The sequence below is a fragment of the Opisthocomus hoazin genome, chromosome 18 (genome assembly GCF_030867145.1).
Source record: "Opisthocomus hoazin isolate bOpiHoa1 chromosome 18, bOpiHoa1.hap1, whole genome shotgun sequence".
In the NCBI taxonomy this organism is placed as follows: Eukaryota; Metazoa; Chordata; class Aves; order Opisthocomiformes; family Opisthocomidae; genus Opisthocomus; species Opisthocomus hoazin.
Window position 1 is genome coordinate 1,544,045 of NC_134431.1, and position 17,414 is coordinate 1,561,458.

General features: G+C 48.1%; 1 protein-coding gene across 5 annotated transcripts in view; it reads right to left on the reverse strand.

The window, feature by feature from the left end:
• CEP250 (centrosomal protein 250) overlaps positions 1-17,414 on the reverse strand; it is a 45,805-nt gene that overhangs the window by 7,866 nt on the left and 20,525 nt on the right. For 2 of the 5 annotated variants that reach the window (XM_075438930.1, XM_075438929.1), the window contains exons 17-26: positions 15,893-16,052; positions 14,811-15,123; positions 14,251-14,378; positions 13,863-13,986; positions 11,984-12,135; positions 8,268-11,828; positions 7,343-7,498; positions 6,807-6,920; positions 6,595-6,645; positions 839-3,892 (exon numbers count right to left, since the gene is read on the reverse strand). In XM_075438930.1, coding sequence (XP_075295045.1) covers positions 3,605-3,892; positions 6,595-6,645; positions 6,807-6,920; positions 7,343-7,498; positions 8,268-11,828; positions 11,984-12,135; positions 13,863-13,986; positions 14,251-14,378; positions 14,811-15,123; positions 15,893-16,052 — 5,047 coding nt within the window. In that variant the 3' untranslated portion in view covers positions 839-3,604. Of the gene's footprint in view, positions 1-12; positions 3,893-6,594; positions 6,646-6,806; positions 6,921-7,342; positions 7,499-8,267; positions 11,829-11,983; positions 12,136-13,862; positions 13,987-14,250; positions 14,379-14,810; positions 15,124-15,892; positions 16,053-17,414 lie in introns of those variants that run through there. The other 3 variants (XM_075438926.1, XM_075438927.1, XM_075438928.1) reach the window with 3 other exon arrangements.

Sequence of the window (17,414 nt, forward strand, 5' to 3'; positions counted from 1 at the left end):
TGGCAGCCTCACCGTCACATCCTAGTCTCAGGCGGTCGGATGCCAGCAGTGATGGTGGTGAGAAGCCCATGGCTGCCTTACACGAGGCCTTACAGAGAGACCAGAGAGCTGGACAATCCCCAACCGTATGAAATTCAACACGAGCAAGTGCCGGATTCTGCACCTGGAACGGGGTAGTCCTGGTTAGACATACCAAACTGGGGGGCAAGAAGCTGGGGAGCAGCCCCGCGGAAGGAGCTCTGGGGGTCTGGGTCGATGGCCAGCTGACCAGGAGTCCCCAGCGTGCCCTGGCAGCCAAAGGGCCGGCCGTGTCCTGGGTGCACCAAGCCCAGCATCGCCCGCCGGTCGGGGCAGGGGATCGTCCCGCTCCGCACTGCACTGGTGCGGCCCCACCGCCAGCACTGGGTGCAGCTTTGGGGGCCTCAGGACACGAAGGGCATCAAGCTATTGGAGCGTGCCCAGGGGAGGGCGGCCAGGATGGGGAAGGGTCTCGAGGGCAGACCTGAGTCCATACTTTTTTGGTGCTATTCAAACGCTGAAGCCAGCGCACCAGCTTTTGTTTCTTGCGCTGTTGCTCTCTCCTTCCCCTGAGGGTTGCTGTTGCTGCCTAGACCTCCAGCCAGGGGATCTGCACAGGCGCCTTCGTGAGGGTGCGGAGGGTCCTACTCGGAAGCACTTCATCAGTCTGACCTGACCAGAGCTTCTGTTGTGTGCTTGGTGTTAACATCTTCAAAACTGTAACTTCTCACCTGGGTAGAAGTAAGTTGAAATTGCTTTTTTTCAGAAAGTAGAATAAAAACTAGGAGGAGAGATGGGGCTAACATGCATGCAAACCAGAACCAGCGCTGAAAAAGTTGCAGTTTTATTTGTTTAGTTATGTTAGCTTTAATTGTGCGGAGCTCCATCTTTGTGTCCTTTAATTTTGTTTGAGCAGCTGCCCTAGGCTGAATGTGTCCCAGAAGAAGCATTATGTTTCAGGGATTATTAACTTCTTGTTTGGGCTTCCTTTTCCAAACACAGTTCTCTCTCCTTGCCTGTATTTTGTCTCCAGAAATCATTTCCCTGAAATAATGCTTTATAGATTCTAATATGCATCATAGGGTGAGGTTTGACAGCACCAGCTGAATGGGAGAGGAATATAGGTAAGAGGCAGGGAGCAGCCTTGCCCAGAGGAGCTCATCCCATTTCTCCCAGCCATGAGCTGTGATTCTTTGTCTTTTGCTGGGCAGAAATCCTTCCTTTAAGGCAGAGAAGATCAGAGGTCTTGTTTAGACTTTGATCAAAAAAGATCGAAGTTACATACACGTTTGCTAACATCAGCTAAATTCAGTTACTTTCCTAATCAGGAGGATGCTAATGAGTAGCCACCGAAATCTGATTATCAGCAATCGCTCTCCAATTTTTTTCATTTTTCAATACTGTGTGAGTGGGTGAGCCTCACGAAGACCCTTCTTCAGAGTTACTGAATATCGGAGGTTTTATTAGTGACAACCACATTTGGATATTCTGAGTTAGTTACTGACAATATGGTATGTATCTATGTTTTAATGCAGACACGTACATTCACTAAGGGGAAATCAAAGTTTTGAAACAGGTAACCTATGAATCTCACACTCTTAAGAGATGCAAGTGCAGTGTCTCATCATGGGGTAGCAGCTGCTGAAATAAATTCAAATCACAATTTTGCTTGTGTTTGGCATTCTAAACGTCCTGAGGGTCTTTCATAAAAAATCCAGCCCCTAACAGCCCACACTTCCTCAGGAAAAAAACGTGTTACTCAAATCTTCTGTGGCCCCAGAACTATTTCTTAAATATTGTATACCATGGTAATCTTTACACTCAAAGGACCTCTGATGGTCTCCTGATAATCTTTTTCTTGCAAAGTAAGTGTTGGCCCTTTCACTTGTTTTAACACAAGTCCTCTTCCCTGTCTTTATGCAATATTCATGTGTCTGAAGGAACAAGAAACACTTGAATTGTTGAAAAACTAAAACTCTTTAAAAAAAAAGTTAATCCATTTGTAAGAAAAACGTTATTTTATCCGTTTTACTTTGTTTTGTTTCTGCCTGCATGAATGTTAAATCCCAGTGAGATTATTTTGCTTCACTTATTTTGTTTACGTGGATGTTTTTCTATGCTTGTACATAATCTTTGGTCTCGTGTTCTTTTGATGTTGGTTCCGTATTTATACATCCCAACCTAGGCAAAAGTTGTTCTGCACAGTCATTAAATACAACTTTGCATTATTTTTGGTTTCTCATAATCCCCAGGCCCCGAAGGAAATGTAATTTGGAATGAGGGACAGTGTTTTTCTGTCTTCAGATAGCTGAAGAGGAAGGTCAGGCTTTGCTGGGTTAATTCAATTTGTATCCATCCATCCATATTCACATTTCTAGTAGACCTACCTGTAAGACTCCCTAATGGGAAGACTCAAGAATGGACAGAGTTTAACCCCTCTTGTATCTAGAAAAGAGGAGACTTTACGGTGCTTTCTCTCTTGGCTGGTTCATGAGTAAGGAGATGCTATGTTCTCAACTGACCCTTGGAGGCTGAGCACTTCATTACTAGAGGTATTTCTGCAGCACAGACTTTGTTCCTATTTTATCTTATTTTTTATCATTACTAGATGTTTTAGCGTGTGTTGCTATTCATTTCTCATCTCAGGTCACAGAAATTGTTCTTTTGTCTCTTCAGGCAGAGCAGTCCGTAGCAGAGGTGACAGGGACTCAGAATAAGCTGAGTGCTGAAATAGCTGATCTACGGCTTGCAACAGCAAACATGAGCAGCATCAACGAAGCTCTTGCATTGGATAAGGTGCAACTGAACAAACTCCTGCTGCAGGTGAGCAGAGTTGCCCAAGATCTTGCCAGGTGTTCATCTCCAGCTGCTGCTTCTGCTCAGACTTCATGCCTGCAGACAGAATGACTGACTGTGGAAACGTTCCTTTTGCTGTCCAAGCCAAACCTACAGAGTAGATCTTACTGTATTTTATTTCCTCTGTGTTTCTGTGATTGTAGCTGGAGCAAGAGAATGAAGTTCTGTTAGGTAAAGTGACCGAGATGGAGAGAGCAAGGATGTCTGACCAGGAGAAGCTGAACTTGTGTAACAGAACCAATGCAGAGCTCTGCGCAGAGAAAGCCCACCTGGAGCGGCTGCTGAAGAAAGCAGAGGAGCAACAGGAGGGACATCACTGCAAGGAGATTTCTGCTCAGAGCCTGTGCAGTGTGTTGGAGGAAGACATATATTGAAAAAAACCAGATAAAAAGTCTTTGCATACAGTACAAAAACTAACAGGAACAATCTAAGGCTATGCGGAGACTGATGAGGCATGTTGCGATGGAGCGCTTTGGAAAAGGAAGAAATTTTACCTGCTCATCAGGCTCATCCTGCTTTTCCAGGTCTACGACTGACCCCATCCACAGAAACCAGCACTAGTTTCATCCCACCACAGCTTCTGCTGGGGAACCCGCGGTAAACACCGTGCTCCGAACTCTTCTCTTACTTCAGGACTCATGCCTTGAGCCACGCGCCCTGCCACAGTTCCCCCGCTACAGCAGGTCCCGGCTTGGCTCTGGCCAAGGCCTTTTGCTGGACACCGGTCCTGCTACCTCAGGCCATCGCTTCTGGCGGATCTGGCTGTTGAATGCAACGGCTGTCTCTCAGGAGACTGATGCTCCAGAGATGTTAGTGCCAAGTTAAGGTTCAGAGACCGATCCAGCTTCCGAGTCTCTGCCTCCAGAACAGCAGCTTTGGGCTCCCTGACCACCGCTGCCAAGGAGTGAGACAGCTCTTGGTGAAGGTCCGACAGCTCCTGGCTGGTCTTTGTGCAGCGCTCAATGTACTCCTGCTTGTATTTTCGTTCTTGTGCCAGCTGCGTCTGCAGAAGTGACACCTGAAAGAGGCAAAAGGTGAGCTCAGATAAGCCCATGCTCTCAGGGCCATCTGCAGCTCCACGGTACCGGCTGTCAGGGGAGACGCACCCGCAAACGCCAGCCCTGACAAACACTGTGTCCCTGGGGAATGGGAAGTAACAGGCTCCCAGAGTCACCCTGAACCGAGCTCAGATTATCAACAATTCCGAGTTTCTTTCTGGCATACCATTCACCCGTACAACACCGAGACATTACATAGGTATTAAAGAGAGAGGTTCCTACAGGATTTAATAACCCATCTCTTTTTTTCAAGAGAGACATTTGGGCTGCTGACACCGAAGTTCCACACGCTTTTTCCTCAGCAGGAGAACTACTGTGTTACAGAAAAAATTAGCCAAAAGTTAAGAAGAGTCAGTGTTTTGTGTTCTGGTATGCTACTCATATATTTATATATGTGTTTGTATCACTAACTGGCTTAGCATTAGTGGCTAACTTGACTGAAGACTGAGGCTGCACGTTGTGCCACCTGGATACGGCAAACTTTCACCGACTCCTTGCCAAGCTCAGGGCAGGAGGTCCCAAGGAGTCGGTTGCAGCTCGAAGATGAGGAAGCCATCCACTGACAGCCGCAGGGCCTCTCTGAAGAGAGGGGAGACAATGGAGGGGCCCAGTGAGAGACACAAGCTCCCAGACCCAGATAACACCACTGGATCAGCAGCTGCTTGGACATCACGTGGAGAACTCTTGTGGGGTGGGAACCGAGATTGTCAGGGTGCGATTGCCGAGGAATTTCTTTGGGGTCCCTCTCCAGAAGCACCCAGCTCGAGCTGTTTTACAGTGCTGTATCACTCAATAAATTTGTCTGGTGTATGTCATGTCAGAGACTCTCCTTTGGGAAACCCAGGATCGAGCCTGAGGGATGAGGAAGCGCCTGACAGTGAGTGGGTGTGGAGGAGGTCAAAAAGGGGCACCCGTCAGCTCCCCGGAATCACCCGCTGCGAAGGGACTCTGGTCCCAGCCATCAAAGTCTTGGGTGGTGTGTGTGATTATTGACAGTTCCAAGTTTCTTTCTGGCACACCATTCACACGTACAACACCGAGACATAACATGGATATTAAAGAGAGGTTATTACAGGATTTAGTAACCCAACTCCTTTTTTCAAGGGAGATATTTGGGCTACTGACACCGTAGTTCCACATGCTTTTTCCTCAGCAGAAGAACTACTGGTTACACAAGGCAGCGAAGAACTGTTCTGTTATGATCTAGTTTAAAAACTTCACTGCTAGCACCTGAAAAGGGAGCAACCTCTCATTTTGACTAACTTCAGAGCATTTCACAAATGCGCAGAGCATAATTTGATGAACAAAGCCCAGGAGGAAAGTGAGCCTTAGAGTACTGCTGAGGCCTTGAAACTCCTCAAATTCTACTCTTTCCTGACAACCCGGAGTTGTGCCTCTCTGTCTTTTTGGTGGGAGAGACCCAGCTGCTCTCACCTCCTGTTAGGTTTGCAGCGCAGTGCAGCCACAGCAGCTCTGGTATGTTGTCCTCTGCCTGCTCTGGAGGGGAGGAGATGAACATGGAAAGTAAGAAGTCAAAGGGACTTCACCACAACAAACAATATACATAGGCTAGTGAACACCGCTACTGAAGAGAGGGATAGATCTGACCCTCTCTCTGACATAATGAGGACATCTTTGTGCAATTGGGCTTGGAAGTCTGAAAAACCCTTCCATGCTAGAGACAGGAGTGGGAGAGGTGGCCATCTGCTGCTACAAGCATCTCCCATGAAGTGGGAGACCAAGTTCCCATTCCACTGTTTCCCAGTGACAGTTTAGGAGTGCCCTAGCTAGCCAGTTGAGGACTATTCTTGGAGCAGAGCACCTTCATTTTCCAGCCAAACTGCTGAAGAAGGTCCACAGCGCAGGCAGATGCAATAGTCACAAGGGGAAGGGGGTTCAGATAGTTATCTGCAGCAATGGAACTTCAGACACTGAGGCTTCCTGGTGAAAACATCCTGAAGATAGACATGGCTGGCTTCAGCAGTATTCTCGGCTCACTTGCAGAGCTAAGCATCGTGTACTTTACCGACACAAATATTACACGCGTTTTGCCCTGAACGCCTGTGAAGATTCACCTCCTCAGGGAGACCAGCGCGTACCAGACCTGTAAAAGGACGTGGAAGAGAAGTCTGGCGAGGGCTGCTGCTGCCACCACCACTGTCAAAGGATGCCATAGGGTTCAGTAGTTGCAGATGTCCATACAGTGCTTAGGTCTCTGACTCAGTCCAATACTGGGATCATGATCAGCACAGCATAGCAATACGCAACTAACGACTGCCTGAAGGATGTAAACTCTGGCACTGCCTCAGATCCCTGGAGCTCTGATATGATGCAAGCTCCGCTTAACAGAGTCAAGGGAAAATGGAAATAGTCAACAAGATGAGTAAGACTCAAGGGGAAAATCCTTTGAACAGTCTCTAGTCTCAGCTGAGTTCCAGTTTTCTAATTCCAATCCCTCTCCCACCCTGCCTGACCTTTAGCTAAGTCAGAGACTAGACCCCGGTGAACGATGTTTGGCCATGGCCAACAGATGGGTCTGACTGACACTGCCTGCTGTACTCACTTCCTGACAGCCAAACAAAACTTGGGCTGTAGCATCATGCAAAGGTGTGCCCATCAGTATGGCCACAGGAGCTTTTGATGAGAGCTTCCTACTCCTCACCTGGTTCTGTAACTCAGCCAGTTGACGACTGCAGCACGCGTGAGACTCCTCCTGTGAAGAAAATGCAAGGATTTCTTTTTGGTCTCCAGTCTGGTCAGGGCCATGGTCTAGATTTGACTTCTGTTAGCTCTCTAGTAGGGGGCTGCTGCCACTGGGATTTGCCATCGTTCCTCCATACAGCCAGAGCCTCCTCCCATCAAGCCTGTTCTCACCTGTCTAGAAGTAGGCATCTTGTGCTGGTCAGACTTGGACAGAGAAAATCCGCTTGCATCCGGCAGCGACCGACCACCACAGTCTCTCTTCAGCCTCCTCCGCTCACGTTCCACCTGCACGTTGGACAGGAGAAAGGGTTACAGAAACTTGCCACCAAACAAGGAGCAAAAGGGCCTCTGAATATCACGGCAAGGAGATGTCTGCTCAGAGAGTGTTAATTGCACCAGAGAACACTGAGGGTAACACTCAGTGTAGACTATGGAAGAGGAAGAGCAAGCGGACACAGTTCCTGACACAGCGAGTCAAACGTGTGTCAATGGGGACACTGGGGCAAACAGAGTGGTACCGGAGCACATGTGCATTTGTGAAGGCAAAGGTGAGCCAGAAGAGAGAGAAAATACAAAACCGTGTTGTCCGCAGGGAGAGGTGGAAGAGGGAAGGAAACGAGCAGAGGACTCCAAAGCACTGTCTGTGGAAATGTATTGTGTTCCAGAGGACCACGAGGCTGTGCAGAGGCAGCGAAAGCCTGGTTTACCTGCTCAAGAGTCCTCCTGAGCTCAGCATTGAATTGCTTCAGCTCACTCTTGTCAAGTTCCAGCCTCGCAACTGCGTGCTGCAGACGTTCCAGCCGCTGCAACAGAAGTCTCTTCTCCGAGAGCCACGACAGCTGCTCCCCTTCCGCAAGAGCCTGCTGGGTATTCAGAGAGGAGATGATGTGAGCTGGTGCCACGTAAAGGTTAAGAAGGACAGAATCAACACATCGGGGAGAGTGACAGGACTTGGACTTGGTGCTAAGTCCCTTGTTCTCTCCTGGTCCACAGGTCAAAACAACACACTCTTTTTCCTAGTGGCCCTCCCCCATATCACCTTGGAGAAATCCACACAAATTTGCCTTCATGCTTTTTGGACCGCGGCCCAAGGACATCCTGAATGTGCAACAAAGCCTTCAACCTGATCAGGCAATGGTACAAATTCCATTGTTTTTAACACACCGGAAAAGCTGTACCTCAGAAATCCACATCTCTGGGAGCATCCTCTAAGCACCATCAGTGTAGCTGCCATTCAGCCATCGTTATAAAATCCTACGAAGTTTAGTACATCAGTCTGGTCAGCTGTGCCCTTTCCTTTCCCTGACAAATGCTAACCATGACACATTTGCTAAGCTTGCCTAGACAGGAAAGAACCAATTATCCACCCCCAAGTTTTGGACATGAGATGATTTTAATGGCAAGCTCTGTAGTTCTTTCAGTGGTTCTGGGCTTAACAGAAAACATTCTAGCAGGTGAATGGTCTCTGGCCGGAGCCATATAGACAGGCAAGCCTGCTGGCTGCAATCATGGATTCTTTGGCCAAGCAGGTCATCTGCTTATGGGGATATATGGTCCCATATCTTTACGGAAAACATCTTTAGACACCTTTATAGACATTTGAGTTGCCTGATGATCAGTCATAGTACCTACCTGAAGATGAAACCGGTCCTTGTCCCTCTCTGAAACCATACTCTGCAGGATGGCTATTTCTTCCCTCAGAGTCCCGTTGGCCGTTTCACTCTCGGTAAGGGCAAGAGTCAGTGCTTGTGCCTTCTCCTTCCATGTGACTTCTCTGCTTTCAGTATGCTTCAAAACAGCAATCACATGCTCCAATTCTTCCCCCTTTGCTTTCCGCTCATCTTCCAGTTGCTGGGTTAGCTCCTTCTGCCTTTTCAAGAGATGGTCTCTCTCCTGGAGAACTTTCCTCTTCTCTGCTTCCTCTTCCTCCCATTTTTGGAGTTTCTGGATTTGTTTCTTTAGGGCCTCCCCTTCATCTTTCCATCGCAAAGTTGATGTTAATTGTCTCAGGAGTTCACTCTGCCTCCTAAGCTCTTGTTCTCTCCCTGTCAGAGTCTTCTCTAAATATCTGACTCTGTCTCTCTGGTCCTTGATCTCTTCATCCTTCTTTGTCAGAGTCTGCTGAACATGCTGGAGATCTTCCCGAAGACCTCTGATTTCCTCTTCTAACTCTTTTTGCTCACCTTGAGCCTTGGTCTCTTGTTTCCGCTCTGGCAAGTCTTCTTCCAGGAGTTTCTCTTGCTCTCTGTGGTGTCTAACCTCTTCGTTCTTCTTGGTTAGACTAATCTGGAGATTCTGCAAGGTCTTCAGTTGTTCTTCTTGGCACTGGAGTTTCTCCATGAGAGTTTCATTGTCTTCATCTCTCTTCCTCACCACTTCCTCCAGCTGATTCACTTGCTTCTGGCATAATGTTAGTGTTACTTTCATGCTTTCTTCACGAAGCTGGAACATGTTAATTTGCTCTGCCTGCCTGAGGAACTCGAAACGGTGGTTCTTCACTGTTTGGCTCATTTTGTCTAGATCCTGTTGCAGACTCTTGACCTGCTTGCCTTCTAACTCCTTCTGCTCTCGAAGGCCCTGGATGTGCTCTTGCAAAGACACTATCTCTTGATCTCTAGTTTGTAGCAAAGACTCAGCACATTCTAGTTTTTGCAGTGTGGCTTTAGTCTGCATTGCTGCCTCATCCTTTTGCTGTTGAAGCTTAGAGATAGCCTCCTCCAGAACCTCTATCTTTCTTTCTCTTTCTTTCAGAGTCAGTTTTGTAGCTTGAAGATTGATTTGCGTAGCTTCATGCTTTTCCTCCTTTTCCTTGTATGCCTCGCATTGCTTTCTAAGGGATAAAATTTCTTGCTCTTGTTCCTTTAGGGCCACTTGAAGATGCTGCAGAATTTCCTTCTGCTGTTCAGAGTCTTGTTCTTGTTTTTGAAAGGTCTCAATCACTTCCTTCTGAGATTCAATCATGAAATCCTTTTCTTTCAGTACTGCCTTAGTGTATTCTAAGTCTCTATGCAAGGCATCCTTTCGTTCTTCTGTTTGCTCCTCATAGTTCCGTGCTTGTTGCTTTTGGATGTCTATCAGTCTGTCCTTTTCTTTTAAGGTTTCTAAGGTCTGCTCCAGTTGGTCATGGACAGTCCTTACCTGCATTTCCATGACTTTTTCAGCTTCCTGGATTTGCTTTTGCTGTGACTCAAGCTCTCGATCTTTTTTAGATAAAGAAAGTGTCATCTTTTCTACTTTACCAAGAAGCTCTTGCAAGTGGCCCTCGTGCTGTTCCTTGGACTGCTGCAAGAGCCTCAACTGATTCCTTTGGGAATCACACTCACTCTCTCTGTCCTTAAGAACTGCCCTCAGGTGTTCAAGGCTTGTGTGAAGAGATTTCACCTGTTCTCTCTCCTTTTCCAGTTCTTGGATATACTGAGTCAGAGACACAAGCTCTGCATTTTTCTCCTTCAAGTCTCCATTCACATGATCAAGATCCACAAGCATATTTCTCACTTGCGAGGTACCATGTTGCTCTAGAATCCGTATTTTCTCCTTCTGGAATTTGATCTCCTGGTCTCTCTCCTCCAGCTCCTTGCTCATCCTGCTCACCGCAGTCCCCTGCACTTCTCGCTGCTTCTCCAGCTCCCGTATCTCTTCTTGCTGGGATCGGATCTCCTGGTCTCTCTCCTCCAGCTCCTTGCTCATCCTGCTCACCGCAGTCCCCTGCACTTCTCGCTGCTTCTCCAGCTCCCGTATCTCTTCTTGCTGGGATCGGATCTCCTGGTCTCTCTCCTCCAGCTCCTTGCTCATCCTGCTCACCGCAGTCCCCTGCACTTCTCGCTGCTTCTCCAGCTCCCGTATCTCTTCTTGCTGGGATCGGATCTCCTGGTCTCTCTCCTCCAGCTCCTTGCTCATCCTGCTCACCGCAGTCCCCTGCACTTCTCGCTGCTTCTCCAGCTCCCGTATCTCTTCTTGCTGGGATCGGATCTCCTGGTCTCTCTCCTCCAGCTCCTTGCTCATCCTGCTCACCGCAGTCCCCTGCACTTCTCGCTGCTTCTCCAGCTCCCGTATCTCTTCTTGCTGGGATCGGATCTCCTGGTCTCTCTCCTCCAGCTCCTTGCTCATCCTGCTCAACACAGTCCCCTGCACTTCTCGCTGCTTCTCCAGCTCCCGTATCTCTTCTTGCTGGGATCGGATCTCCTGGTCTCTCTCCTCCAGCTCCTTGCTCATCCTGCTCACCGCAGTCCCCTGCACTTCTCGCTGCTTCTCCAGCTCCCGTATCTCTTCTTGCTGGGATCGGATCTCCTGGTCTCTCTCCTCCAGCTCCATGCTCATCCTGCTCACCTCAGACCTCTGCACTTCTCGCTGCTTCTCCAGCTCCCGTATCTCTTCTTGCTGGGATCGGATCTCCAGGTCTCTCTCCTCCAGCTCCTTGCTCATCCTGCTCACCGCAGTCCCCTGCACTTCTCGCTGCTTCTCCAGCTCCCGTATCTCTTCTTGCTGGGATCGGATCTCCTGGTCTCTCCCCTCCAGCTCCTTGCTCATCCTGCTCACCGCAGTCCCCTGCACTTCTCGCTGCTTCTCCAGCTCCCGTATCTCTTCTTGCTGGGATCGGATCTCCTGATCTCTCTCCTCCAGCTCCTTGCTCATCCTGCTCACCGCAGACCTCTGCACTTCTCGCTGCTTCTCCAGCTCCTGTATCTCTTCTTGCTGGGATCGGATCTCGAGATCTCTGTCTTCCAGGTCTTTATTCATTTTGCTTACAGCAATCCTTTGTTTTTCTTGCTGCTTCTCCAGCTCCTGTATGTGTTCTTGCTGGGATTCTGTCTTCTGGTTTTTCTCTGTCATGTCCTTTATAACCTGATCAAGAGCAGTTTTATGCATTTCTTTCTGCTTTTCCAGCATTCTCATGCGATCCTGGTATAACTTAATTTCTCCCTCCCTCTGTGACATGATGGCAGTCATATGAGTGAGATTCTGCTGCAAAGCTTTTACCTCTGCTGCTTCTTTCTGATTTTTCTTCTTCTGTGTTTCCACTTCCTCATTTTTAATTTTTAAGATAGACAGTGTAGTTTGGAGCTCTTGTTCAAGGGCATGTTTCGTATCTGTAGCTGTGTTTGCTCGGGTTTCAGAGGCTGTGACTGATTCCTGAAGAAGTTTTATCTCCCATACCAGTTCTTCTTTAAGTGCTTGCAGTCTGTCCCGTTCATGCTGCAAAACAGGGAGGAAAAGACTCAATAATTCCATCTATATGTGTTTGGTTTTCATACTAGATTTGAACTCCTGCTCCAGTGGCAGTCAAGGGCTGACGTTTGAGCTTTTCTTTGAGGTAAGAAATGGCCCTTCACAGCATCTGCCAGTCTCACCAGGACATCCCTTCTTTGCTTCTCAGTGCTCTCGAGTTTCCTTTCCAAAGATGCCACCTCCTGATGCAGAGTCATAGCTTCCTCCTTTAGAGCAGCGGCCTCTTCCTGCAAGGCAGCTTGAGAGTTCTTCATGCGTTCTGCCATCTCTGTCTCTACAGCAGTAAAGGTGAAGGTGAAAAGCAAAGCAAAACCAAACTGATTTGCATCCTACAGAGAAAACATAATTTTCTTATCTGCCTGTGTTTTCCAGGCCCTAAGCCCACAGCGCCTTTTAAAGCACATATAAATGAAGGAAACTTCCAGACAAAGAAAAAAAGACTGAAAGTGGCAGGGTCAGAAGGATATGAAAATGTGTTTGCTCTTCTGCTTGTTGAAAGGCCAGGGCTAAGGGCATGGCAGCACATCACCCACAGTGCTAGAAGCAGGAAGAACCGACATCGCTGAAACAAGGACAGGGACAGCAGGTAACAGTCGGCTCTAATGTCCTAAAGGAAAAGGAAGAAGAAGCAAAAGTGAAGACTGACTATGACACAGTTAATGGACCAGGAACACTTAAGAGACATTAGAGAACAGAACAGATGTCAATGTTGTGCTTGAGGATGCACTTTAGTATTTGTCCAGAAGAATGCTAGGAGAATATGTTGTGCACTGGCAGACAACAGAAGCAGGGAAATATTCAGTGTTACCAGGACAACAGCAAGGCAAGAACAACTGAGCATCACACCAGTACCGAGACCTGAAGCAAGAAGGACTACAGATAGACAGGAACTAAAACTGAACTGAATAAACTAGTAGACAGGAACTCAAGAGGGAAAGAACTGACCAGTGGGACAAGCAGGATCCAATGGCAGAATTTAAAGTATATAAGCTGTTGTAATATGTAACATACATAGTAAAAACTACAGATGTTACAGAAAAAGGGATGATCTAAGGCCTGGAAAACTCTCCTGTAAAGAGTCTGAAAAATGATCAGCAGTTCCATCTCAGAGAGGGAACGTGAAGAAACACTGAACAGGTAAAGCCATGACGTGAGCAGACAAGAGCCTGTGGGGGAGGCGATAAGCAATGCCCATACTTGTTGCCATACTTGTTCCTGCAGTCTGAGACAAGGAAAACAGGAAAATGAGATGAAAATGCAATTCTGATGTGGAGAGTGGAAAAACAATGATAAAGAAAGGAGCAGGGATGCCTGTCCAGCTATGATATAGAGAGGCCAGTAGCCCTGGTGGCTCTGCGATGGCCTGGAGGTTAGAGGAAGAGGTGACTAGTTACATGTGAGCAACAGTTTATAGATAAACCCAACTTGAACTATGTTACCAAAGACATAAGTAAGAAGTGACAAGGGAAGTAAGAAATTGTGTTTGCTGTGGCTGTGAGCACATACACCAAATCAGTATCAGCAAGAAAACAGGTAAGAAGGATGCAGAGGCACTAGGCACCAAAGAACTAGGAAAAGCAGCAGAAGAAAGGATGAAACAACACAGGAGCTTAACACTGAACTAATGCTCTGTGAATCTGCCATGGAAGAGGAAAAGGAAGACAATAAAAACAAGGCTTTTTGCACGCTGGCGCTTTTAAAGAGCATATGGAGAAGGATGCTGTGAGGCATCAGGCTACACCTACGCCTACAGAGCAGTGACATGTGACCTGAAGGCACCACCTCTGCACAGGTTTCACCACTAGCACAACCAGACGCACTGCCAGCCACCAGATCTTTCTCTATGAAAAGCTTTCGCTGGTAGTTCTGTAGATAAGTCTCGTGCTTGTTGTTTTTCCCCTCCTCCCATCTCCAGGCACTGCACTTTTCTTCTGCATGGTATCAGAGATCCCCACTGGCGAGACAGGATAGGGTCAGTGGGTTGGAAAGGAGAAGCTGTACCTTCCTGGTGGTTTTTAGCCAACTGTTTCTGCAGCTCTTGATTGTGGGCACTGAAATGATCCCTCTCAGCTTGCCTCCTGCTCAGCTCCTGCTCCAAGTCCTGTATCTTCTTCCTCGCATCATTCTGGAACAGGTAAGAAGAGAAACATTACTTCACAGAGCCACTGCTGGCAGGAGACAAAGAGGGACAAACACAGGGCAGAAACAGCCAAGGCAGAAGGGGGCAGCTGGACAGCACTGGCAAATGTGATCACGATTGTCCTTTCTCCCCATAGCAGCAAGCCAAACTGGCCTGTAAGAATTTACACCCCTTCTGGCTTTGGCACTCTGCTTGTCAGTTCACTCTAGCAGAGGGACAGGATTTCTGGGTGCACCAGAGACACGTTACCAGATCTTGCTGAATCTGCTTCAGGTGCTGACACAGGTCTTGCAGGGCTGCTGCCACTCTGTCCACTGTGAGCTCTGCAGGGAGGTCCCTGGCCTGAGAAACAGTCAGGCCCCAGACATGACCCTGTTCTGAAGAGAGAAGCCATTCTGTTTCAAGCTTTCCTTGAAGGGTCTCCAACAAACAAGGCCTCTTTATGCACAGGAGAAGGTGGCAGCGCCTTTGACATCATCCTAGAGCTTAGATTACAAGAAGATGTGTGTCATAGGCTAACGTTATTTTGATGACCACTAATGTCTGTGCTGCCCCAAGAGAGAATGCACATGCCCTATGACTCGACATGACTTGGGCCCTGTTTCATTTTGATGCTGGTCATTTCTCCACACACAGACATGAACTTGTCTATCTACAGGGACGTCAGGCTTTCAAGACTTCCCAAGGCCTGAATCAGCCTAAACTGAAAGGATGAGTCTCTCATATTGGGACTGCGAGAACCACCCCTCCCTCCACCTGCTCTCCTGTAGGCGCTCTGTAGACTTGTTAACCCAGCCTCCCACACTTGCCTGAACTCCATGGGACTAAGTCTCTGCTGTCACAGATCACGCGGTGGAGAACCACGTGCAGCTCATCCAGCTGGGATCGGGCTTCGCAGTGGGCACTGTTCGCCTGCTGGCACTCTGTGGCCAATGCCTTCGCTCTGTTCTCTGTGCTACAAAGCCTCAAACGCAGTTGAGACATCTCAGCCTCCAGCATGTGCAAAGAGTCCCTTGAGCACCGTTCGCCTGCTCGGGACTCCTCCAGATCCTGCAGCAGCTGCTTCTCTCGAGTTGCCAGGCCAGCTTCCTTCTCCAGCACTATGTCCTGCAGTGACTGTATCTGTAACACAGATGCACAGAGAGTCAGGGACAGTGCTGCTACCAAGGCAGCAGAGTGGGAAGCAGAGGAAGGAATGAAGGAGAAATTGCTTCAAGCAAAAACACACTGGAAACAGAAGGCACACAGCCAAGGATTCAAACTGAGCAAAATAAGCTAGAAACAGGTATCTGGAGGCTAAGGGGCCAAAAAGAAGTCTCCCCATTACCAAAGGACCGGTCGTTCTGTCAGGCTTTCATGCCTTCCAACCTCAGAAATGAAGCTCTGTGTGTGTGAGTGAGGGTGAGAGTGGGTGGGTGGCAGGGCAAGGTGGCAGATCAAGCATCCCTGCATGGAGAGCGGGGCTGCCAGGGATTCTTAGGAGTAGAAGGGGAGACAATTAGCATCCTTGGTGGTGCGTCTCCAAACTGCCAGATGAACTGGCTGAGGTGGAAGCACCTTCCACAGACTGCAATAACCACTGTTTCACCAGATTGCTCCGTGCAATGAAGTGTAGAAACACCATCTGGGGAAACATTTGTAACAGAGGTACTGAGAAGCTCCAAAGGAGTCCTCTGTTTCTTCTCAGAGATTTAATGCTGTGAACCATGAGAGAGCAGGGGAAAACATAGGCAGAACACAGCAGTTCGCAGCCTTGACCTCAATGGGCAAAGTCTCTGGGGAGAACACAGAAGGAAGTGTTATGTTGCAGAGAGGGGAAACAAGTTGGGGCCTAGAAGCTGCAAGTGGTTTTCTGTGACCCTGGAGAAGAGGATGCTAGTGCATAGGTCACCTGGTTGTTGAGCTCTTGTATTTCTCTTCTGTGGTCTGAATGGAGCTGCTGGGCTTGGTGAATAGCAGAAAGAAGCTGAGACACCTCGTTGTGCTGGGCAAGGTTGTCTTCTTCCAGGGTTCTGAGGCTCAGTTCCTTCTCTTCCAGAGACAGAGTCAGCCTGAAAGAAAGAGCATGCAACTCATTACTACATGGTCTTAGGACTTCCACCACCAAGGGGAAAATTACTTTGTCTGCTGCGGTTTGTCTAAACAACTCAGCTGCTCGTTCAGTCCTCAGGCAGGTTGGCAGTCACACCCAGGCATGTGCCCACCACGCCTACTTCCACAGAAGAAGGCTGAATTACTGGGTAGATACCCGATCATTTTTTGATGCAGCAATGTGAATATAAACATAACGAAGTCTTGAAATGAAGACGTTAGGGAAGAGGAAGATTTTTATTTTGACTAATGAGACCCCAAGGGAGAGGTTTTGTTGGTAACGAAGAGACATTTTCTTCCTCTAGCTCATATGTCCTAGTAGGAACAGCAGCAACTGACAGCCAGGTGATCGCTGGGGAATTGTGTAAGACTTGCCAGCACCCACTACTTTCAGCTAGAGAAACGAAGGCCGATATCAGAAGTGGTAATGGAGGCTTGGAGGAAATACTCAGATCCTTATATAAGATGCAGGATCCCTCATATGGGAAGCAAGACTGCACTGCCTTTTATTTCTCTCCTTCAGTGAAGGCATGTGTTGAAGACTGGCAGGACTTTACCAGGTGAAGTAGCCTACCTACCCTTTCCCTTCTCTCTTGCATTCCTTGGACAGTCAGTAACATCTGTAGCTGTTGAGGCCGGCAGAGACCCTGCTCGAGCCCCTCTAGACACCTGTTGGGATTTTTTGAGAAACGAGGAAACAGATGGCAATAAGATATATTCCTGTTTCTTGGGTGCCTGTCCTGGTTTTGGTTGGGTAATTTTCTTCCCAGTAGCTGCTATGTTTTGGGTTTAGTATGAGACGAGTGTTAATAACAAACTGGTATTTTCAGTTGTGGCTAAGAAATCAAGGACATTTTTCAGCTTCCCATGTTCGGCTGATGAGCAGGTGGGTAGGAGCTGGGAGGGAGCACAGCCAGGCAGCCAGCCCAAGCTGGCCATGGAAATATTCCATACGATGGACGGCATGTTCAGTTTACGAATGGGGGTTGGCCAGGGGGCAGGGACCCTTTCTCCTGGTTTTGATCTTTTCTGTGAGTTTGAATTTTTTTTCTGCGAGTTTGGGGAGTTCTGTGAAATCCGCAAGTTTTGTGATCGCTGCTCAGGGACTGGCTGTGCAGTCAGTTGTCGGGTGGTGAGAAAAATTGTATTATGTATGGCTTGTTTTGCATATTCTCTTACTATTGTTTTCTTTGTCTTATTAAACTGTCTTTATCTCCATCCACAAATTTTACTTTTTGTCCATTCTCCTCCCCGTCGCACTGAGAGGGGGCAGGAGGGAGTGAGCAATGGCATGGTCCTAGTTGCCGGCTGCCAGGTCAAAC